The sequence below is a fragment of the Pseudopipra pipra genome, chromosome 2, assembly GCF_036250125.1.
Source record: "Pseudopipra pipra isolate bDixPip1 chromosome 2, bDixPip1.hap1, whole genome shotgun sequence".
Lineage (NCBI taxonomy): Eukaryota > Metazoa > Chordata > Aves > Passeriformes > Pipridae > Pseudopipra > Pseudopipra pipra.
Genome location: NC_087550.1, coordinates 92,937,207 through 92,961,424, shown reverse-complemented (window position 1 = coordinate 92,961,424; position 24,218 = coordinate 92,937,207). Strand labels below are relative to the sequence as shown.

General features: G+C 41.9%; 1 protein-coding gene across 1 annotated transcript; it reads left to right on the top strand.

Moving 5' to 3' along the window:
- Nucleotides 1–4,871: 4,871 nt before the first annotated feature.
- LAMP1 (lysosomal associated membrane protein 1) lies at nt 4,872–23,976 on the top strand. Its single transcript, XM_064646455.1, has 9 exons — nt 4,872–5,029; nt 14,283–14,398; nt 14,985–15,198; nt 15,304–15,465; nt 19,221–19,438; nt 20,898–21,020; nt 21,946–22,015; nt 22,181–22,351; nt 22,968–23,976. Exons 1-9 carry the CDS (start codon nt 4,993–4,995, stop codon nt 23,105–23,107), a joined length of 1,251 nt encoding a protein of 416 aa, XP_064502525.1. The 5' UTR covers nt 4,872–4,992; the 3' UTR covers nt 23,108–23,976.
- Nucleotides 23,977–24,218: the final 242 nt, after the last annotated feature.

The window sequence follows — 24,218 nt, the reverse complement described above, 5'->3', positions numbered from 1 at the left end:
AGATGATTGAAATGATTCTGCCTCAAGAAGCAATGTTAATTGATTAAAAGTGCTGACATGTACAGTTTTTCTTAATTGCTACAGACTAGAACTCGTTGGCCAAGTTATTGTGGTCTAGCAATTAAAAATGAGTTGTTCCATAGCAGTGAAAATAATGAAACCTGTCTTTCTGTGCTCTTGGTCCCTGACTGTATCATCCCCCACGAATAACCTCAAGCAGCAATACCTGGGGGGGGGGGCGTTCTCCTTAGTTCTGCCTTTCTGCTTGTGGGAGCATGAGTTTTGTTCTTCTTTATCCAGCTGCTGATCTCCACCCACCCCCTTGTTCCTGAACCTGTAGAAAATCTCTGAAGACTCCTACTCTTCCACATTGGTCTGCAAGTGGCTTTGGAGGTTCAAAAGCTGTGGGAGAGACTGACAGGCCAGGTAATCATGACTCTCTCAGGTCCTCATTTTTAATTTGATTTCCTCACATTTTTCTTCCCAGGATTTTTTTCTGTACTGAACCAAACATGTTAGCAGTTAGATTATTAGTCAGCATGGTAATCATTTTTCCATATCAAAATAGCTGCATTTGATTGCTTTTTGATAGCTTGTGATAGAATTTGGCTGAGTGTCCAGTCTCAATCAGCTGGTTATTTATGACAAAAACAACAGCAAGAGTCTGGGATACAAATAACTCATCCAAACATACGTTATATGTATTTAAAAAGCAATTTTCCTAAATCTGATGCCCTGTCATCTAGTCCAACATTTCCGGAGGAAAAATAAGTATGAGAATGTAGGCTGGGGGCTGATTTGATGGTGCTTCCCAAGTTTGGCAATTGCAGCTCTCCATTCCAGGCAACAGCTTCATTCCTGCCCTCTCCTTGGGTGTTTTCTCAGTTCCGTATTTTAGCTTCCCATGAATTCCTTTATCTGAACCTGAGCTTATAATTCACTCACTTGGCCTGCTGCAGTTTTTGTCTTCATTTCTTTGTGCTATACATACTTGAAAAAAATTCACACACCTTTCATGCAACTTCACTACATCAAATTGTTATGCAGATAGACCTGTGCAAGCTCCAGGTGTGGGGCAGTTGCTGGGAAGATTGCTGGTGGAAAAGGACCTGGGGGTGCTGATCGACAGCAGCTGAACACAAACCAGCAGTGTGCCCAGGTGGCTAAGAAGACCAGTGGCCTCCTGCCCTGTATCAGGAATAGCGTGGCCAGCAGGACCAGGGCAGTGATTGTCCCCCTGCACTTGGCACTGGTGAGGCCACGCCTCAGACTGTGTGTTCAGTTCTGGGCCCCTCACTGCAAGGAGGGCACTAATGTGCTGGAGTGTGTATAGAAAAGGGCAACAGAACTGTTGAAGGGTCTGGAGCACAAGTCCTAAGAGGAGCAGCTGAGGGAGCTGGAGTTGTTTAGCCTGGAGAAGAGGAGGCTCTAATCTAAGGGGTAATCTTATCACTCTCTACAACTACTTGAAAGGAGGTTGTAGCCAGGTGGGGGTTGGTCTCTTCTCCCAAATAACAAGCAATAGGTTGAGAGGAAAAAACCTTAGGTTCTGCCAAAGAAGAAGGAAAACTTCCTTTACTGAAAGACTTGTCAAGCACTGGAATAGGCTGCCCAGGGAAGTGATGCAGTCACCATCCCTGGAGGTATTTAAAAGAGTTGTAGATGTGGTGCTTAGGGACATGGTTTAGTGGTGGACTTGGCAATGCTGGGTTAACATTTGAGGTCTTTTCCAACCAATGATTCCATTCTCTTTGTAGGTTTATGATCTTCAGCAGGTGTATTAGGGAGAATGGACTCTGTACCATAAACTTGGTTAGCTATTACTAGTAAGCCTCTACAGAAAGGATGTAACCCTGTGAAGTCAGGTAATGTGCAGCAAAAGGCAACAGGAAAAATGGAGTCATGTTTTGTGGAAATTCTTTCCTGGTAAAAATTCCTAACCTGTATTGTCTCGCATGCTTGTGCTCTGCCTTGACCTTGCTGGACAGCTTTTACTGTAGTAACGGCTCCTACATCTCCTGCTTGTTCACCATGAGCAGCCATTCTGCAGCCATGGCTCTGAAGAAAGGCCAAGAACATACCGTGGTTAGTATCTGGATGTGTGTGCATGTTCCTTGGCTAGCAGCTCCATAGGGGCTAGATATGGACTGCATTTCATTTCCCTGAGTGATGGCACTAATTTGGATCTCTGGGCTGTGTATATACCAGCTTTTACCAAAGCTGTAGGTTTATGTTTATGTCTTACCCCACTATCATCTTTGATTGATGTCATACAAGTTACTGAGTAGCAGGGCTAATGTCCAGCAAGGTTGTGTAAGACTTGTTCCATTAGTCTAGCAAACGCCCTTACCCTTGTTTAGTACAACAATACTTTTACTAAACACCATGAAAGTTGTTATTGTGCAGTCTACACCATTATAAAAGGCCTAGTGAGCTAATGATCCATAGCACATAAGGTCAACATCAATCTCTGCTGATAGCCTTATGTTCTTTGTTTACCAAATCTTTGCTGCAATATTGTTGCTTTATGGAAACATAATTTTTGGTAGTAATCCAGGCATCTGTCACTCTTCCATTCATAGACACCTACTGATTTTCCAGCAGAGAGCCAGACTGCTGCACAGCAAGTTTAAACCTGACATCAGGCCTCCCTCTCTGTTTTGTCTTGTGGGAGACTTCAAGTGTTCTGCAGCCACTTTCTCCACTCCAAGCGCAGATTCCAAAAACAGTGATTGAAAAATGAGAACAACCCATATCCCACCTCCATTACCCTCAACTCCTCTGCAGATGACTCACTCAAACACTTGACCAGAGCCACTTGTTATGTCCTTTTTCAAACTGACTAACTTCTGCTTTTGGTAATGCGTGGCAAGCATAAAGTGTTGCAAACAAACTGAAATAATACATTACTGTCTCTAAAAATGCAGAGATAAAAATGCAGCATTAAGAAATACCTGTTTATATCAATATCATTGAAAATGAAAGGTAGATCCCCAAGCCTAGGGAGCAACTAAACTGATCTAGGATGTTTTGGGGAAACAGCAAGTGCAAGTGAACTGAGACAAACATCAAGGAAAGATCAAGTTCACAGTAGCTGAACTGGACTTTAGCAGCTGGTAGTAGCTAAATTGCATTTCAAATCAGTTCTAAGTAAAAATGCATGGAGTCAGCTTGGGAGCAGAACTGATCCTGCTTCAGAGACAATCTGGAGTGCACTGTAATGAGGAGAGGGATGACAGTGGCAGTCATTTTGAGAAAACAAAAATACCCTGCTATTGGCACACTTTCCAGTATTAATAGAAATAAGATTTCAGTAGCAGAATAAATACTTCTGAAGTTTGAGACAAAGTAAGCATATCCGTAACAGCATAGATAAGAGAAAGCATTGAATTACAAAGTGATCAAATGGCCTGGGTTTCCCATCTCCATTACTATGCTCCATTACATCTGAGAATGTTTATATCTAACTTCAGCTTTTCTTTAGTTTTCTTAAAAAAAAAAAAAGGGATTCCTTCAAAAACATCAGACATCATCTGAAAATACATGAAATTGCAATTTTTACCCATGCAAACACAAGTCCCTCTTTTTTCTTGAACGACATGTGGATTATATGTATACATGGGTATATACAGATACATCACTTCAGAGACCACCAAGTTCCAATGTTTTTATACAGCTGGGGCTGAAATAGTTCTATGCAGCATGACTGTATTCACCTTAAACTGCCTTTAAATTCTGTGACAATAAACATATTCTGGAGGCAATACAGAACTTAAGTGAGTACTGTAAAGTGACAGGACGAGGACCAGTGCCCATAAACTAAAACACAAGAAGTTTCACTTCAACATGAGGAAGAACTTCTTCTTTATGTTGAGGGTGGCAGAGCATGGGAACAGGCTCCACAGGGAGGTCATGGAATCTCCCTCTCTGGAGACATTCCAAACCCACTTTGACATGTTCCTGTGTTACTGGTCTAGGTGACCCTGCCTTGGCAGGCACCTTGGATTGGATGATCTCCAGAGATCCCTTCCGACCCTAACAATTCTGTGATTCTGTGTTCTGTACTTGCTCACCAAAGCCATTACTCTCCTTCTTCTGTCACCTTCCCTTTTAACACAGGAGTGACTGTGCAACATTCCTCGCTGGAATCCAGTTAAATGCCTAGAGCTGGTAGGGCTGACCTGTGCCCTGATGTTGCACGCAGCTTTGGTCCAACACAAGTCCCAGGGCTGGGATGCACAGCAGTGCACAGGAAGCACCCAGACCCTTGTGCCGCATGGGAGGGGTGGGCAGGGGGCTGTGCCAGGGCAGCAGTGCCCGGGGCCAAGCCGTGACTGTCCTTCAGCCCACGATGACACAGGGCCCTCAGAAGCCCTGGGCCCGCGGGTTGGGGCTGGTGGCCAGAGGGGCCCTGGGCTGAGCCGCAGCACTGCGTGCTGAGTGCCCGTGGGCACAGGCAGGGGCGTGTGCCGGGCCCTGGCCCTGCTCTGCCCCTTCCCCTTCCCTTCTCCTGCCCTATCCCTAACCTTTCCCTGCTCCCGCCCTACCCTGCCCCTATCCCTATCCCTGCATCCCCATCCCTATCCCTGTCTCTCTGTCCCTGCCTATATCCCTTCCCTCCCTATCCCTGCACCCCCATCCCTATCCCTGTCTCTCTATCCCTGCCTATATCCCTATCCCTGCACCCCTATCCCTGTCTCTCTATCCCTGCCTATATCCCTATCCCTGCACCCCTATCCCTGTCTCTCTGTCCCTGCCTATATCCCTATCCCTTCCCTCCCTATCCCCGCCTCCTGCTCTCGCGAGATCCGCCCCATCCCACCCCCGCGCGGGGTCACGTGATGGGCGGGCGGTGCAGTGACGTCAGCGGTCACATGACAGGTCGGGGCCGTCGCCAGAGCGCCCCGAGCGCGGAGCCGCCGCCGCCCCCTGCCCGTGTCCGCCCGCGGCCCGGCCCCGCTCCCGCTGCTCCCGCCCGTACCCGGCCCCGACATGGCGCGGGGGCTGCTGGCGGCGGCCGCCCTGCTCGGTAAGGAAGTGGGGGGCGCGGGCGGCCAGTGCGCCGGGCGAGGGGCGGGCAGGGGGGGCGCCGCGGCCTGGGACGGCCCCGGGGCGGCGGCGGTGGACGCGGCAGCCGCGCAGCTGTGGCTGGAGATGCTTCACTCCCGCCTGCTGCGGGCATTCCCGGACGGTGATTGACCAGGGGGGGTCCTGGGCCTCCGGGGGGGTCACCGGCGCAGCGCCCTGCTGGGGGGGTCGTCCCGCCCCCGCCGGGCCCGTGTGAGGGCCCGAGGTACGGGGGGAACGGAGGCGGCGGCTGCGCTTGGCGGGGCTGACCCGCACGGTGCTCGGCAACGCTGGTCTGAGCACCTGCGTTGGATCTGGGGACAGCGCTCCGGGAAGAACCTGGAAACACGCCTTCAGCTCTCACGAGGCGTGGGGACGCGGGAGCTGCTGGTGTCATTGCTGGGAAGTGGCAGTTTTCTGTAGGGCATGTAATGCTCCCTTTCTCGATGGTGTCCATCCTGCCGTATCTTGAGTAAAATATGAAACATGTCTGGAATAGAGAGATTTCAGTGCCTTGATGAGGAGGCTTGTTAAGGGAGTCAGGCTGTTTTAGGAGGAAGTGTGTCTTGCTTGTTTACTGATAACTACCTTGCTCTTGGTTTCTTGTCGTGAAAGCCACATCACACAACGCTCTCAGGTTTCTGAAATGTGGCTTTGGCAGCAAAGGAAACTATTTCAGCAGCTGGCAAAAATATTTCCCGAGTAAAGCAGCAGTTGAGAATGGTTATCTGCCGTGGTTTTTGAGATATGACAGTCTTTGAGTCTCTTCTGATGTCTCTTTGGTAGTAAATATCTTTATCACTGTTGACAGTACTTCAGTTTCACTGAGCCCAGAAGATGCCACTTGCAAAGGGCACTGAGCAGTTCAAATATCCAGCCCTTGTGAGCCAGTCTAGCGTGCGTTGTGACTTACAGTGCTCCTTGACTGGCTTTTTAGGGCTGGCAACTGACGTGTTGAACTGGTGTTATGGTGGAAGTTGTTTGTGTGGTTTGTTTAATATAATTACAGCTTCAATGAAGAATTGCCTTATAGTCAGCCTGTGTGGTTTTTAAGTGGTACCACAAGTAATATTTTCTGTGACTGTAGTAGCCTTCCCCTGCTTAATCACCACTTACAAACATCATTTGATGCATTATGTTTGTCACTTTCTGGCATGTAAAATGTGTTGGCATCTGAGGCAACAGACTGGTTTATTTTACCCCAGAGTATTTACTGATAGCTGGGACTTTGTACCAGTGTCTAGTAGCTTAGTAGCTGGGTGGTGTTTCTGCATAACTTTATCCTGCAGTCTTGGGGGAAAATTTTGTGGTCTCTCAAATAGAGACCCCGTTCCTGGAATACAGCAAGCCTCCAACATCTTCTGCCAGACTGTGGGACTTGGGTTGTAGGTAGAGGAGGAGAATCATGAGATAATGAAAATATATGAACTGAAGTCTTCAGATATTTTTAGCTCATTTTCAGCCTTTTAGTCATCTGAGTGAACACTGATTAAGGTAAGGTAATGGTCACAGGAGGCTGAAGGATTAGTATGAGTGAGTCAAATGTGAAAGCTTGTTTGGTGATGCCTTGACTTTGGGACAAAAGAAATTTTTTCCTCTTGAATACTTCACCGCACCTCACTTACTGTTTCAGTTTTCCATTCACATTGAGCAGCAAGCACTAAGCTGAATATTTCATGTGTTATTTCATTAAATATTTTGTGATTAATTTCCTCATCAAGCATGCATATGGAATTAAAAAAAAGGTTTAGGTAGTAGAGCAGTAAATGCAGGGAAGGGGGGCTGTGGGAAAACAAGTGCCCCTCAAGCTTGGCTGCTACTTTTTGAAATATGAAGTAAAATGGTGCTTGTCTGTAGTTGAGCACGATGAGTCAGTTGGGTTGTGTGCCAAACCCAGCAGAGCTGCTCGTGCTCTCCGAGTTCTAGAGCACCCACGGATTTTTTTTCCTTACTGAGCCACAGACGTGTCAGAGAAAACATTTCTGAAGATCCAAGGTTAGAGTCAAACATGGATTCAGTGTTAGTGAGTAAATTACGAAGTGCTTGAGATTTGAGGAAGGAAAAATTAGGTTGTCAAAGTAGCGTGATGCCATTTCAGAGTTATTGACACATAATTCATGTGTTTCTATTGCACAACTCTAGTCCAAAGGGGAATTTCAAACCTTGCTACCAATGATGGGATAGTTGAGAGGAACTTGATAATGTATTCCAGCCCATGAGTAATTTGGTGCTGAATTGTTCTTCTCAGTTTTGGCATCAGTAGCTGTATGGAACTGAGATCGAGTAAAACTCAATTTTCATGAAATGTAACTGCTTTTATGTTGAACGATTTTTGAAAGATTGTTTTTACCAAATGCTGCCCTTAACATAGTGTTTGCTTGAGAGCTGCTTGAAGTGTGTTGACATAGTCTCTGAGGATCTGAATTTGTGTGCTAGTCATCATGTGACAGGTTACTTACCTTTGACTTCAGCAGCTTTTCTCACTTCTAACTTGCTCTGTGAGAACTCTGCAGGCTCCCTGACACAACACTTTTGGGATATGTTCCCTAGGTTTCTGTTTAGGCTCACTGAGGAGTTTCAGTTTTGGCGTAATCTACTTCTAGATTGTTCTGTAGTGATTAGGATGTTTTCTAATCAGTAGCAGACCATAAACTGAAGAAATGCCTCTAGGTACCGAGGAAGCTGACTCAAAAAATTAATGTTCTATTGAGACATTAACTGCTGTTATCTCTAAGCCTTTCTAGGTCTTAAAGATAATAACTTATTTCTAGTATGAAGGAGGCACACCTCGCCTTTGCTTGTTGCTGTTTAACTACAAGTTTGTCTTTGCTCTCAGGTCAGACATGATTATTTGGAAATTCCTTGAGAAATCTTGGATTTCTTGGTATTTATTGTCTTTAGCTTGGCAGGAGACACTTTTGGTTATGTGAGTGCTGATAGTTACATCATCTCTTTGAGCACTCTCTTGCATTATCTTAATTCTATATCATATATTTAAAATGTACCTTATGGTTTGGTAAATCAGAGTTCCATGAATTTTGTGCATCTGATTTCAAGACAGACTGGTGTCCCTTTCAGTCTCAGGGTAACAGTTTCTTTACCTTCTCTATCACTTGACAGCAACATGACTGTCAGTACTATTTCTACTGTAATTCCAAGTGTGAGAGTTTTAGGAACACCTTGGCACTAGAGTACAGAGTTTCAAATGTGGTTCAGCTCTGTGCAGTGGATGCTTCTCTGGCTTGTGCCTTCTCCAGCGTTCAGGCTGGAGCACAGTAGTTCACAGTTAGTATATTTTGTTTTCTTGTATTAAACTTCAGTGGTTTCTGATTTCTTAACAAGGCAGAATTCACTCTGTGCAATACGGGAACACCAGTATGGTACTTTCCTTGACAGAGTTAAGATCTGCTTTGGAGGACTGGGAGAGTAGTTTTACTCTGGCAGTTAGTTCATTATGGTTTTTTCCAATATCCTCTCCTCTGGGGAGACTTTCTCTTTAAATTGTCACACAGTGCTTCTTCTTTCAAAACATTGTTTGTAGCTGCCAGCTGCCTTAAAGAATGTGTGTTAGTCCTGTGGTGTGGTACAGCAGCACTAACCAGAGCAAGTGCAGAATGGACTTGTCTGAATGAGGAAAAGGGGCTGGCCAAGGGAGTTTAGACCTACCAGTGCACTCATGTAATCATTTGCTGTACAGCTATCCTAAAGACTTCCTTCCTCTAGATAGAAAGCCATAGAGAAGCTTCATGTGACGAAACTTGATGCAATTGTGCAATTCTCAGGTCAAATAGCAAGTGTACAGCTGCTGGGTAGCCTTTCCTTTGTAATGCCTTTGTACTTTTGTAAATTCGTTTATAAAGACACAGGTTATTCATCTGCAAGCTTGAGTTGAAAAACAAAATGTTTACTGCCTTAATGGAAGTCAACAATATCAAACCCATAATCTGAGACTGCATGGATTTGTTAGCTGGCAAGGATATATATTGTGGGGCTGGATCAGGAACTCGATATAATCAGGCACTGCACCTGCACGAGTGCAGTGGGTTCTCCTCTCTCCTTAAGTACTCTCATCCATCCTTGGGTTAAGCTCTGTTCCCCTTTTCCCCACCTGTGTGTGTGTTCAACTGTGTCCAACAGCAGTTGAAGTGAGTCCAACCTTGTCCAGATAGCTAGCATTCAGTTGTCTGTGTCTATCAGACATGGACAAGTAAATATAATTCCTTTTATGATACCATCTTGTCTCTCACAAAGTGTTTCATACATCAGGTCTGTCAAGGGATTTTACTGCTTTCTTTTGTTCCTGAAATATTAGGGTTAGGAAATAGTGTGATCTTTCCAAAAATATGTTATTTTTAAGTTCTTTTTCTTTCTGTACTATCCCAAGGTTCTGAATCCTAAGGAAGCGATCTCAAGTCAGTCTTCTGATAAAGGACTTGGACCAGTTGTCCCTCTGGGAGTGGTGCTTACGTTAGAAGATAGGTCATTAGAGGAGAGCATAACTCCTCGGGGATTTTTCCATTCTCTTCTCTGGCATAGATTTAGGATTCTAAAGTGTTGACTAAGGTTACCACTTTGTTCACAAAATGGCACTGAGGTGACAGAATCATTCCAAACCATCAGAATGAGTAAACTACTGGCCACTTCATTTCACATGTACAATAGAAAATAAACCTTCTTTAGATAAGAACCAGCATTTCTTATCTCCTTGGATTAATGCCCCATAGATAGTGGCATAGCTGTGTGTGCCATCAGAACACCTGGGCAAAGGTGCAGGGCAACACATCAGTGCTATAGCTCAGGTAGAGCAGATTGTGCAGGGCTGGCATCTGTCAGCAATCACCCTCTGCCTGGGGAGCTGCTGCACAGCAATTACAGGGTGTCTTTGTATGACCGGGCTGTGGGTGTGGTGCTCTGCACCCCGGTCACAAGGCTTCTGGGGAGGGGTACACTGGGCCCTGCTGCAGCCCTGGTTTACCTCCCTAGTGCTGTAGGCAGTCAATGTAACTGCAAACAGTCCCATCCACTGGGTATCTGTATGGCTTAAACTACTGATCATGTGGAATATGTGACCAGGTGGATGTGGATGGCTTGCTGTCCTTCATTCCAAGAGGGAGAAAGAAAAATGGTGAAGAGGTTTTTACTTATGCAGAAAAAAATGACTGAGGTAATCATCATGGCTAGGCTTCGCGAACGAAGATTTGGGAAGGCTCTATCCACATTTGCTACAGGCACACTGGTGGCTTATGAGGCCAATACGTGACAGACAAATCCGATTGCAAAAGGCACAGCAGAAAGATTCCTTAGATGGTGTATTCTGCAATACACGGTTCTTTCTGCGTTGCCTTTTTTCCTCGAGGGTGATCCTGCGTGTGTTCTCAAAGGAGACAGCTGTGTTATAGATGGTGTGTCTCCAGGCCTCCCGATTTGAGGCCAGAGTGGACCAGTTATGGTGATCAATATGGCCAACTCCAGATTATACAGAAGAAGCTTTTGTGTTTTGGATCCTTATTGTCAATGTTCCATGTTTCTAATAAAAACTGGACACAAAGTAAATCATTAACTATAGTAACTGAGGTCCTCTTTGCAAGCAGACAGTGTAAACAATTGCCAGTAATATTTCTTAGAGCACAGGACATCTCTCTCCCTTAGTAGGTTTCCATTATTTGGGAGAGTAACCCAAGGGTAGCTGTGCTTGACTATCAGGATTTCAGTTATAAGAAGGTTGAAACCTGAAAGCGTCTTTATGTGATCAAGAAGTGAGGAATCCAGCCATTCTAAGAGCCGTATTCAAAAGGGCTTATATTTAGATGTGCTAGATTGTTTTGTTAACTTTGTAGTTTTCAGTTTAAAACAAACAACTTTATGAAGTAGATTTCTTTAAGATAAATTCTTATACAATCAAGGAAGTATTTGTTTTGTTTGACTTATTAACAGTCTGAGGTAAAATAAATAAACTGTTTTTTGAGTTAGATATGTTAGATAAGGGAAGAGGCTGGATTTAATTCAAGTAACGTGTGTTGCTTTAGCAGTTTTATCTTCAATATTTTCTTGCATGAGACTGTAATTGCAGAAATGAGGTATAAACGGAGAGATTGTCTTATGATTTTTAGTTGAAAGTGTGCAGCTAGAATAAATATATAAGCAGCCTTTTCTTGGGACCTAGTAGAATACAAAGGAAGCATCCGAACTAAATGAAACATCTTTTATGTTACTACATTTTTGATGATTCCTGTACTAGATATCCATAATGTAGTGTTTTCAGCCAAGTGAATAATGCACCTCACAAAACTTACTTTTTGCTATTAAAAAGTCAAGGAGCTCTTCAGCACTGCACTTGCTCTGCCAGATAGTTGTCAAATAGGGCACTGCAGTTTATTAAGAGGAGCTTTTAAAGTCTGAAGTTGAGAGTCTGGACGTTGTATCCATTTTTGTGTTAAATAGCAAAGAATGATATTGTTATGAGATGTACAAACAATATTCTCAATTTATACATAAGCCCTGATTGAACCGAGCAATATGTTATGTAACTTAATTAGAAATATTCCCAGGATAAATTGATTCAATATAGGTTTGCTTTTCTGTATTCTGGACATTTTGACTGTAGGCTCTTACTGTTTGTGGTCCCTTACGTTTCACTTGTTTCATCTGCGTTCCTCCAAGACTTTGTGAGCAGATGATGCTGCAGCACAGCGCTCTCTGATCACCACCCTGCTGCGTGTTGCCTTGCAGTGAAACAGCTCTCTTGCCGCTTTGAGGACAGCTCAGTTCTCATGCTGGATGTGTCTGTCTCATCACTGACACTGCAAATCCATCGGTTGCTGAACATTTCTTAAGAAGAAGTGAGGTTTTAAAGCATTTATTCCACACTAATTAAATCAGGATTTATATAATGGTGTGAACTTAATCTTGCAAAAATCTAATAGTTGTGCAGGTGGTGTTTTTTACTGTTTGTTCATGCCCCTTATTTGTTACTTGAACTTGCTGAGGGTAATTTGTCAGCTCTTCATTACCAGAACTTGTCTTCAATTTAGCGCTTTCTGGTACCTCTGCATTGTCTTTTGTTGTTCTCTGAATTATCTGTAATGGGCAGGTCTGTCACATTTTCCTTTATGTCAGCAACATTTTTCTTGATTGTTTTTTAGTATTTTCTTTCCTCTGCATTTCTTTTAAAAACTTTTTTATCTTTCGTTCTTTTACTGCCTGTTACTTGATTCATTTTAGCTCTAAAATTGTCAAGATTTTTAATAGCTATCAAACAAGAGAGTTGGCATGCACACTGAAGGTTTTCATGCTAGCACATTTTCCAGTGATAGTGTTAGTTCAAGGAGCAATGGAGTCTTATTCCCTGCCTCTACATTGTTTTCTACGCTATGCTAGGAATCTTCAAGAAAGTGTAAGCATCTTGTTCCTGAGAAAGCAAGTGCTTGAGTAAAATGTAAACAAGTTCCAGATGTAAATTCAAATTGAAGGAAACTTTGCAAATTGAAACTTCCATGTGGAAGAGCATCAACTCTTTTTAGTACTGCTGTGAATTGCAATAAATAATGAATATATGTTCCTTAATGAACATTTTAAGCTGGGCATAAAGGCAAAGGTAGGACAGATTTTCTTTGACATAAGTTTTGTACACTATCTATTTGTAAGCATTTTCTTTCTTCTGTCTATCTCTGATTTCAAGTCTAGACTTTTCAAACAACTGGGTAAAGTGTATGAATTCCAGCTTAAGTTTTGCCCTGATTGGTGCTGGGGGAGGATATGTTGTTGCTAAGGGGAAGGCAACAAGGGAAATGCTTGATGGGTGCCAGAGAAATAGTTTCCAATGTTTTCCTGCAACTGATGTGCCTTCTAACAAAGTCCAGCTGCAAAAGTCCAACTTTTCCTAGTAATTGTCTTAACACAATTGTACACACCATAGTTTTGCAGTGAAAAGTTTTAAAATTAGGATTTTTTTTTTTTTTTTTTTTTTTAGTTTCTTAGAGAGGGAAGCTAGCTAATGGATAATCCCTCATCTGGATCTTTTTGCTATTATCAACAGTTGAATGGATTAGCTCCTTGAATAGATGTTTGACTTGTTAAAGCTTATTTGCTTGCAGTAGCGGTTTATGTTTTGCAGCTGTTTTTTATCAGGTTTTCTGCAAGAGTAAAGTTGTTGCAAATGCAGACTGATAAAGCCCTACCATGCAAATGGTGCAGGCTTTTTGCAGTGAAGTTCACTTTGTGGGGGCTGTGTGGTGACAAATTGAGACTCGGAAAAATAAAAGGCTCTACCCTAAAGACCTGGAAGCACCGTGGTATGATTTCAGGTACAGGAGCACTGTCAGTTATCCTTTGCCACAAATCAAGTACAAGATAACCAGCTTTCCAGCTGTATCCAGCCTCCACAACACATCCCATAGGTGAAGTTTCTTTGTGGTCCAAGTCCATGCTGCAATCAGAAAGGATGACCCTGTGCTCCTCTTGCTGTGTTCTTACCCTGTTAAGTCGGTACTAGTGTGGTCAGTTGTACTCAGTGTGCTCTGAGTGTTGGGGCTGGAGGGAAGCAAGTGGGAGAAAGCTTTTCTCTGCTTTTCCCAGCAGCTCCATCTGAGTTTAGCTTAAACTAGCCACGAAAATGTAACCTCAGTCTGTGTCAAGGTCTTGGCCCCTTCCTCCTCTCAAGGGCAGAGAGCGTGATGACTCCTGGCAAGGGTAGCATGCTCTATCATGCTATTTCTGGCAATGCCTTCAAAACATCTGCAGTCAGTCCAAGCTTTCTAAATGCTGCATTCAGTGCATGTACAGCTGAGTGTGATACAGTGGGAGTGAAGGGTGCATGGTGTGCTGTGGGGGGAAGGATGAGTATTGTAGGCATGTAGGATCAAATACACTAAGTCAGGTCTGGCTGAAGATTGTAAAATAGTTGCTGTGTAGGGTGAACTCTGAGTAGCTGCCTTGAACAGTATGACTGGTGTTTGTCGCATGTTTTTCTTACCCTCTGAGGACCCAGCATGCCAACAGTTTGGGTGGCTTTGTCTTTTTATAGAGGAGTTGTTTAATTTGTCCTCTGCGTGTTAGTGATGTTAAAGCTAATACAGAGACCACTAATGCTCAAGTTTCCAAATTCAGCTGATGTTGAGGTTGTACTCCCAAAATTTACAGTTGTACATATTTGTCTCCTTGGGGTCAAAAATAAAAATTTATGTGATACCAAGTTAACTACTTGTCATTCTTAACAGGCTTTTTACAGGCTTGTTCTCCATTTGAAGTGAAAGATTCAAGTGGTAGGATCTGCATAATTGCTGATTTGACAGTAGCCTTCTCAGTGGAGTACAAAAACCATGGGCAAAAAGAGGTAAGGGGGCTATCTTACTGCTTGTCTCTAGTGTTTATAAAAATGTGTGGTTATTTCTGCACATCCACAGTATTTAAACTTTCAACAACTATTAATGCATGGAAAACTGCTTCAGCAAAGATTTTTGCCCTCCCAGTCATGTTGCATCAGCTTTTCAGAGGCCACATTACTTCACAATGCGTAATAAACTCAAATTATTATATCTAGACTATGTAGGGTGTACCATTGCTTTTGTTTGCTCATTCGTACTACAAGAAGCAAAGCTTAAAGTGTCCAGTTTTTCATGTGTCTGGAGTTTACCAGATTTTATTCACCTAGTACAGACGTACTTGCAAATTCATATTGTTATCTTAGGAGGAAAAAAAGTCTTAAGAAGTGCTGTGAGTATGTACTGTTTTGTCCTCAAATTTCAGAGAGCTACATTCTTAAAGCCGAGTGCCAGTACCATGCTACTTGCTGAATACTGGTATATAAGTAGACATCTTATAGCATGTATTAATGTCTGCTCTATGTTTGTAACAGTTTCATAGGATATTTAAAAAGCAGTTGGGAAAAGCTTACATGTGTTTTATTTTCTCCCCCACAGTTTGTACACTTCGTTCTTCCGCAAAATGCTACAGTAGACTCACAGAGCTCATGTGGTAAAGATAATGCATCTCATCCAGTTCTGGTATTGGATTTTGGAGCAGGACATTCGTTAAGCCTGAATTTCTCAGAATCTGCAGATAAGTACCAAGTTGAAGAGTTAGTTTTCCACTACAATCTGTCAGATGCAACTTTATTCCCTAATTCAACTACAGGTAAAATGAAAACTTCCTGTTGTTATAGTATAACTCTTCCAGATCTAATTCTGGCTTGTTTCTTTAAATACTCTTACATACTAATGCAATGTAATCTTTCTACAGGAGACATGAAGACTGTATCACATAAAAGCATTATTCAGGCACATATGGGCACAAAATACAGATGCATCAGCTCCAAGCAGGTCAATATGAAGAGTGTGAATGTTACTTTTAGCAATGTCACTTTGGAAGCCTATCTCACAAATGGCACTTTCAGTGTGAACAGTAGGTATCTTGTAATAGAAAATATACTTGACAAGCTAATATTTCCAATAATAGGTGATTTCTTTTTACGTTCTGACTAATCATATTTAGGTGGATACAAAGTGGATCTGAAGCTCTGATGGCAGCATCTTTTGAAATGAATGGACCTGCCTCAGGTTTTCTCAGTAGGAACGTCAGAATCCATGACTAGAAGATAGTGCATTGTCTTCCCATGGGTATTGTACATGTGCTGGGGAACATTTCTGCTGTTGATGAGTATGGGTGTAAACACGTGCTGCAGTAGGTTGACTGGACACGTGGCCAAGATCTTAGTTTAAGAAGTATCTGATAAGTTCCAAGCATTATGCCTCTAACAAAGTAATTTGAACTAGTTACTCTGTGCTCTGGGGAAAATTAGTGATATAATGGCAGACAGTAGAGAACTGGTCTGTAGGGAGCAGATATGTACATCTTCCTACAGGAGGTTTTATGTCTGCTGTAACAGTAAGGCTCTTTCTCTTTCAGGCACAATCACAAAGTGATTTTTTTGTCCTGATTGTTTGTATTGAAAAGCAGTTTGGAATTTTACTGCTATAATGATTAGAAGGTAAACTCTTCATGGTGTGTTCATGTCCTTTACTTTTGTGGCAGCACTCCTCAAACATGAAGAACCATGTAAACTGATCACCCGTGCTATCTTAAGGAGCGATAAGTCTTTGCCTTGCTTTTGGAGCACAAAAAAAGTTTTCCTTTTCTCTGGGAAATGTAGAACTTTTCTTATGCTGTTAATCCCATTTATGTACGTGTTAAGTTGAAACAAGTCTTAAAAACTAGGGTAGTCGGTGCTAGCGTGAAATGGACACAATGGACAAGTGCCTTCTATGGGAATATCTCTACTTTGTCCCATATCTGTGAAAAATACCTTGCCTGATGCATGGTAATACTGGCATAGACTCCTTTTATGGCTGCTTCACGTGACTGGCTCAGATTTCAGTGCTTATCGTTCTCTTGATCAGTTTTTTCTATTCAGTGAACTGGTTTGCAGTAAAGATGCAGACCTACATTTGTCCTTTAAAAAAATCTCAAACTCTGATTTCTATTACTGCAGTTTTCAGAACTATCTGATTTTTTACTTATGATATCTTGATCCAGTTCTTATACTGGATAAGCATGAGAAGTGGTTATTTATCAGCAGGATTGAACATTAGACATGATACTGGGAAAAACTGGTTTTTTAACTTCTGCAAAACTTAGAATCATAGAATCAGCCTGGTTGGAAAGGACCTACGAGATCATCAAGTCCAACCCTTGATCCACTACCACTGTGGTTACTAGACTATGGCACTTCAATAAAATCTCCCTACTGTGTAATACTACTCTTTTTAAGACCACCTATTACCCGTTCTTACATAGTCCTCTGGTTAAAAAAAATTGAGTATTGCATTATTTCTAGAGGGTATTTCTTATGGAACTCAAATTTGTCAGCATTTGCTTTGTTTTCTATTCCTATGCTTCCTTCTCTTTTTTTAAGTAAACATAAATGCTTTAATTTGTCATGATCATATTCTCAAAGTTGCTTTTTTTCATCCTGTGGTATCACTGTCTTGATGAAACTATTGATCCTCATAAAAAACAAGTGATTTCCTATGATCTTGGTGTAGACACTGGTCTGAGTTCAATGGGGAGGTTTTGTGTGTTTTTCTTGTTGTTTTGCTGTTGTTTTCACATTCCTGTTATCCATACTGCCATGCACAGCTTTTTCTTTAAATTATCATCTTCCCTAAGTTTTTATTAGTCTTGGATCTGATTTTGCCATTCCTGGTGCACATTTGGTTTTGGTTGAAACAAGTCTGTCTTGGTTTTGGTGTTTTGGGGGTTTTTTTAGTACAGATGGGTAAAGAATTCTCACTTTATCCTTTTTTTTTTTTTTTTCTTCTTGACCCCAAAATCTTAGTTCCTTCCTGATCTGTTCCTTCTTTCCTCTCTTGTAGGCTTGAGGCTTCCCTTGTGCCTTTGGCAGCTAGTTATTGATAAACTTTAGTTCTGGGTTTTTCTCTTAACATTTTTTCTCTGCAAATCCTTAATTAAAGGATATTTCTGCTGGTGATCTGGACAAGGCTCATTGAAGGGAAGAAGAGAGTCATTATTCAGTGCATCCGTGCATCACTAGAAATGGTGACTTCCATCAGCATACCTAGAATTTAGTGATTGAGCTGATGGTAGTGATTATCTGCAGCTCTGAGAGGGAGGCTTTCATTTTATCTGTGTTAGTAGTTTTGTCAGCTGTTTTCCTGTTACTGTCAAGAAAAGACATAAGAATTTGTCTCACTTTTCAGGATATATCTGAAGATTACTAGAAGCTATGCTGTAAATCAGTTCAGTCAAACTAATGTATCAAGACTCCACCTAGGCTAAGCTTCCACTTGATGTGGTTGATGTGATTGTGTGTGATTTAGTTTCCATCTCTACCAACTTGAGTATGAGGTTCTGTGTGTTGAGGTCTTGCAGATAGAGGGAAATTCTATACTGAAGTTCCAAGACAGCTGCTTTTTAGTTTCTTAGGAAATTACTGTGTTTTGGGATCAGACCAGTATCAAGCCACAAAACACAGGGTCACTTCTCCATTCATCCATCTTGCCTCTGCTGTTTGACTTTCCAGAAATGGAGTAGAAATAGGAAAGCATGCTATGTTGGAGTGTGTGTACCTTCAGGTGTGATTAGAGTTTCTCTTTCTGAGCCATAATCATAAAGTAAGTTGCTGTTTAAGTTTAGAGGCTATTTATTAGGTATCCCTGCAAGATATGTATGCCTTCAATTTTAGAAGTAGGCCCTTTGAGTCAGAGTCAGTCAGAGCTGCTGTTGCAGCTGCTGTTGTCCTTATAAAGTTGCAAGCTGTTATCCCTGACACATGGAGATGACCTTGGCTTGGGACATGAAAGTCTCTACTACAGTAATGTCTTTCTTATGACCTTTGGTTTTGGCTTAGATGTTCAATGCAGGAACCTTCTTGCCTCCCAGATCAAGTTAAGATCTTGCTGCCAGGTGTTTCTGAGTAAATAAATCAGTCACTGTTCTCTTGGAAGTTGCTGCTAAACTGGATAAAAAGGCCAACTTGCACATCTTCACTCAGTCTTATTACCCTCATGGAGGGTGGTTCCTCATGTGGGACTAAAGGGAGGATGGATGTGAGAGGATATAGCCATCAGCAGCAGTGTCTTGGAATCCCCTTGTTAAGGACAGAAGAGCCAGAGTATTATTTTAAGGTTACTGTGGCTATTGCCAAAATAATGATACAGGGTCCTCACAAACTGGTAGTGTAACAGAGGGAGGGGAAGAAGAGCACATCTTCTGGGAGACCACTTTTAACAGTGGGCAGGAAAGCTGTTCTCTGCTTTTAGCACGAGTGCCCAAAGTGTGTGAGGGGTAGGCATGCCAGCCTTGCTGTGAGCACACAGCAGGAACGCTGGGTCTGTCAGCATAGCACTGTCTAATTTACCTGGATTTGACAGCAATGTGAAATGATGGATATGAATGAAAGGACATGAACTTCAGTAAATTAACAGCAGAGGTGTCTTTTTCACATCCCAGGCTTTAAAAGTGTCTCAGACTTTGCAGCAGGTATTTAGGTAATGCTTTACCATTGTGTTTCTGAGCTTCTATTGTCTTCGGTTAGGAAAAGCTACTTGGAATTGTCTTCTTTTCCCTTGAGGATTAAAAAGGTAGATAATCCCACAGCTTCATTTTGTTTAATAATATCTGTTTTCCTTTCTCTGCAGAGACGGAATGTGCTGAAGATAGGGTCTCTACTACTACTGTAGTGTCCACAACTCCTAAACAGACTACTAGCCAGGTTCCAACGACTAGCCCAGCACCAACATCATCTCCCCCAAACCCTGCAGTTGGGAAATACAATGTGACTGGTCCAAATGGAACCTGTGTACTTGCCTACATGGGCTTACAGCTTAATATCACCTATCCAAAAAAAGATGAAAAGGTACATTTTGGTTTTTTGTTTCTTCAAAGCCTTCAGATTCCTTCTTTTGGGGAAGACTTGGTAAATTATTATAAGCTAACCTTTTTTTTTAAAGCCCAGGTCTTTGTGGTGTTCATCTATCATTATCCTCTATTTGAGTTGCTTTAACTTGGTCTAGGCTAGTGACATTTCAAACAGTTCTACTAAAAGTGGTTGTTAAGGATTTTTGATTCACTAAGAGCAGTATTAAACTTGTCTATTGAATCCAGAAGTGTATGTGGCCATTTCACAGAAGCAGTAAAAGTTATCAAGAGTAGGGGGAATCCTGTTATCAAAGTTGCTATCTAAACAAGATTTTTAAACTGTTAAATAAAATACACAAATTCGGCCAGAGGCATCTCCATGGAAACAGGGAATGACTATTATTAGAAAGGAAAATTAATACTGTAAAACTGGACAGGCTTGTGACTTAGTTACCTTCCAACCAGCACTGAAGAGGTTTGGGTTTGACTTTAATGCTTAAAAGCTACTTAACGGCTGATTTTAATAGCTAAAAAAATATTTAAAAATACATGGGTTATTTAAAATCTAGCCCTGGCACAGGTTCTTTCCCTCAACTTTTGATGCAGAGCCCAGCTTGCCAGCCCCATGGACAAACCCAAAGTCCCAAAGGGACTGCCGAAGACCCTCAATAGGAAACAGTGGTGTTGCAAAGAAAACTATTATATTTATTTATGATTTTGATGACTGAGAGGTAAAATCATGAGCACTGATAGCTAGTGTGTGGCTATACAGTGGCTGGTTATGATGGCAGCTGTGTTTTAGCCACCTTAATTGTGTGAAATTCCCTGAGCATGGCATTCTGGCTCTGCTGGAACAGCTGATTTCTAGTGTAATGACCACTGAGGAGGTGGCAAATAGGTTTTCCAAAGTCACATGAGGATCCATGTAAGAGCTACTGAAAGGTTTCTGTTTAATTGTTTGGAAGTATGCTTAACCCCCTGCCCTTTGAAGATGCAAGACGGTATAAAATCATGTACCATGGACAAAGCTAAAGCATTTTGAACTGAAGTGACATGCAAGATGGTTGTGCTTAGAGGTGGTTCCTTTAATTGCTTCTACATTATGTCAAAGCAGTATTTTATAGTGTCTTGACCCTTGTGTGGTGTGGTGGCTCTTGAGGTTTTTCCTTATGCTGCAAGGACCAAAGCAGTGTACTGTGGAGAAAGCAGCAGGTTATTGGCTGCAGCCAGTCAGAGCTGCAGAAAGCTTTGTTAGACATGCAGAGTTGCCCCGAGTTCTCTGTGTCAGCCTGGTAACTGGGTGCAGCTCTCACCAGCCTGTAACCTGCACAGGTGTCTGTAGGGTACTGGTGAGCACAACACTGTGAGCACGTGATACGAGCCAGCTACACATCGACTGAGTGTAAGGTGATGTGTTAGTCTCTTCAAATGTCATAACTGATCCTCTTCTCTCACAGATGGGTCTGGATTTGCTGAATTTCATACCACATAATACAAGTGTTTCTGGGAGATGCAACAGTACATCTGCCTTGTTGAATTTGACTTTTGAGAAAACAAGGGTTATCTTCCAGTTTGCACTGGTAAGAATTTCTGCACAAAGCATGTAACAGGGTCTGCAGGACTTTTCATGTGGGAAAACTAACTGGGGCAAGTACAAGAGGAAAAAAGATGCAACTACAGGAAGGGGAATAACTAATTCCTTTGGTTGTAATACTAGAATTGAATGGGTTTTATACTTGGCAAGTTTTGTGAGAAAAGAATATGTTCATGTATGTATGCACATATACATATGCATACACAGAAAAGTAGTTTGTTTGGAATGGGAATTTCTTTTTAAGATTGTATTGCCTGCTAAGGCTTCTTGCCCAAACTGGGAACAGCCTGTGACAAGTAGATAACTTATCTAATTGTACAAGTCTGGAACTGGATTTAAGTCCTCACCAATATTCTGTGTACAGCTGAAGGGCTCTGTGCTTCTGGTCTCCTATGATGATTGGGAATCCTGTTTCCCACAGCTCTGCCCCAACACTGTATTGGATCTGTGTATCCTTGAGGACTGAATCCACTGTGTTTGTCAGAGAGCTTCATGCTCCTTTTAATGCTGATGGGATTGATCAAATGTGATAACCTTGATGTGTTGCTGTCAAATGACTGTCCACAGCTCTGGGGTACTGAGATCACTGCAGTAGGCTGGTTAAGGCATGGGTAGAACTATGCCTGCAGTGTGGAATTCAAATCAACAGTTTGAGGGGTAACAAGTCCCCCTTCCTCTGCCTCCCCCTCCCTTCCCCTGGCGTAGTCTTTCCTAAGGTGCATTATTTCCTGTAGCTTTTCTCTCCTAAAGTACAATTAATAAACTCTTCTTTGGATGCTAATCCCAGTTCTGGATTACCTTTGGAAACCTTTCTCGAAATGCATGCAGAATCAAACCTGAATGTTAACAGTGTATGTTGTATATCATTACCTTAAATCACAACTTTTGGTTTTTTGTTTGTTTTTTTAAAGAATGCAAGTGCTGAAAAATTCTTCCTGCAAGGTGTGAATGTAAGCACGACTCTGCCTTCCGAAGCAAAAAGTAAGGACTGTTAAGAAGTCTGTGTTCAGTGACTACTTCCATAAATATTAAGGGTAGCCTGTATTATAATCTGTTAGAAATGTTGGGGATGAATGTATCAAAATTTAGCTCTATGAGTTTACAGCTCCTGCTCTTCAGGTTTACATAAGACTTTCTCTTACACAGATCCAAACTTTGAAGCATCAAACAACAGTGTGAGTGGGCTGAGAGCTACAGTGGGGAACTCTTACAAGTGCAATTCAGAGGAGAATCTGCAGGTCACAGATGAAGCCCTTGTCAATGTATTTAATGTTCAGATCCAGGTTTTCAAGATTGATGGAGACAAATTTGGGCCAGGTAAGAGGTTTACATAGGGCAGCTCTTGCCAAACCTGAGATTTGTGAAGTACACTTTGATATAAATATAATATTCTGTAGTCAAATGCCAGCTTGTGGGTGCTATGCTTAATCTCTGTCTGCCCCTACAGATGCTGTGGGGGATGATTAGGATGTCCGAGTTGAGGGTAGTGTGAGAAGTATGTAAAAACCTTTGAAATAACTCAGATTTATTCCTGATGGTCCAGAGGAGAGTTAAGGAAGAGTGCTAGTTTTCCCTCCTAACTGTGTGCAGACAGTTGTATGAAAGGGGCAAAGCTGTCCCTTGTGACTATGGTTAAAGCAAAACAGCTTTAGGAGAGTAACACAGATATTTATGATGGCTAAGCTTGTGTGTAATAGCAACAGCTTTTGAGGAGGAAACAATTAGTATAACTCTATATTGTGCATACAGGTAGTACTAGAAAGACTTCATCCTGAATGATCATAGTTAGTGGGCTTGGCTTCCTTTTCATTGTTGGCGAGAAGTTCACTTAAGCTAGTTTTATCTATGTGCTGAGAGCAGAATCCTGAAGTTCTGGATGTAGCCATCTGTTGGTGCACTAATACCTAACGTGGATCTTTTCCTCTCTTTTCAGTGGAAGAATGTCAACTGGATGAAAATAACATGCTGATCCCTATAATAGTTGGTGCAGCCCTTGCTGGTCTTGTTCTGATTGTGTTGATTGCCTACTTGATTGGCAGAAAGAGAAGTCATGCTGGATATCAAACAATTTAATGACTTGCACTAAAATCCAGTGTAGATGAAAAGCAATTGCAAGAGGCTGGGGAAGAAAACCCCACACATTTCCCCTGAGCTAAGATTGATATTGTCAGGTAACATCTTTTCTTGCAAATTGCTTCTTTAAAGTCTGCTTTATTAAATGTGAAATCATCTTGCAGCATTTAACTATGCACAAAAATAACTTCTGAAAATTCTGGTGTTTAATTTTGCTAACTAGTTTAAATATTTACCCACTTAGAAACAAGCTAAAAGTTTTTAAGGGTGCTTTTTTGGAATTGGCATAAGATCATGTCAGCTAAAGATTCCAGAGAGGGATGTTGCTAACTCACACTGACTCAATTTCAGAACTCTTAACAAAGGGAAAAGGTTCATTCTTTGCACCGCTGCCATCAATGATGTTAATTATACTGATGATGCATTTAAAAAAATTTAGTAACAACTGACGAAATTGAAATTTAAAATCTGAACTTCACCTTGTCTCTTAGGTGTGTATTTTTTACTAAGCTTTAAACTCAATGCCTGGCACATGCAGGGTGTGAACGACGCAATACTCAAACCTTACAGGAACTCTTTATGATTGGACAACTCCCCTGTTTGATATTTTTGATGCTATGCCAGCTTGTTAAGAGCTGGTACTTTTTTAAAATGGGTGTTATTTTTATTTACCTTTTTTTGTAAAGTGATTTCAGTCTATTCTGTTGAAAGGTTCAGAGAGATCCTGTTACTGCACATGTGTACAATATAGATCTCGATCTGCCGATTCTTTTGCTTTAAACTTGGCTGGGGGGTTGTACACTTTAAGGATCAGTTCTTATGTATGCATTGCCTGTAACAATGCTAATAAAGACACTTTTTTTTCTGTATTTCTTAGTATTGCTGATCATTCTTAAAACATTTGACCATTTGTTAAGTGCTGAAGTCAAGGTTTGGCTCTGCTTGGGAAGCTTCAAACAATCCTTAGTGTGGAGTTATGTTAAACAAGTGTATAAGTTTTTTCTTTGTGGCACGAAGGTGAACCTTAACTGTGTTTTCAGAACAGTCCCTTGTTTTGGACTTTGTGCTTGGAAACAAGCAAAGCTGTGTTTCAGTAACACGAAGCCTGGAG

Excerpts from the sequence above, each read along its gene's own strand:
- LAMP1 (XM_064646455.1), top strand. The coding sequence starts at position 4,993 with ATGGCGCGGGGGCTGCTGGCGGCGGCCGCCCTGCTCG. Across the intron at positions 22,016-22,180 it reads TCTGCCTTCCGAAGCAAAAA|ATCCAAACTTTGAAGCATCA; the intron begins GTAAGGACTGTT and ends TCTCTTACACAG. Across the intron at positions 22,352-22,967 it reads TGGAGACAAATTTGGGCCAG|TGGAAGAATGTCAACTGGAT; the intron begins GTAAGAGGTTTA and ends CTCTCTTTTCAG.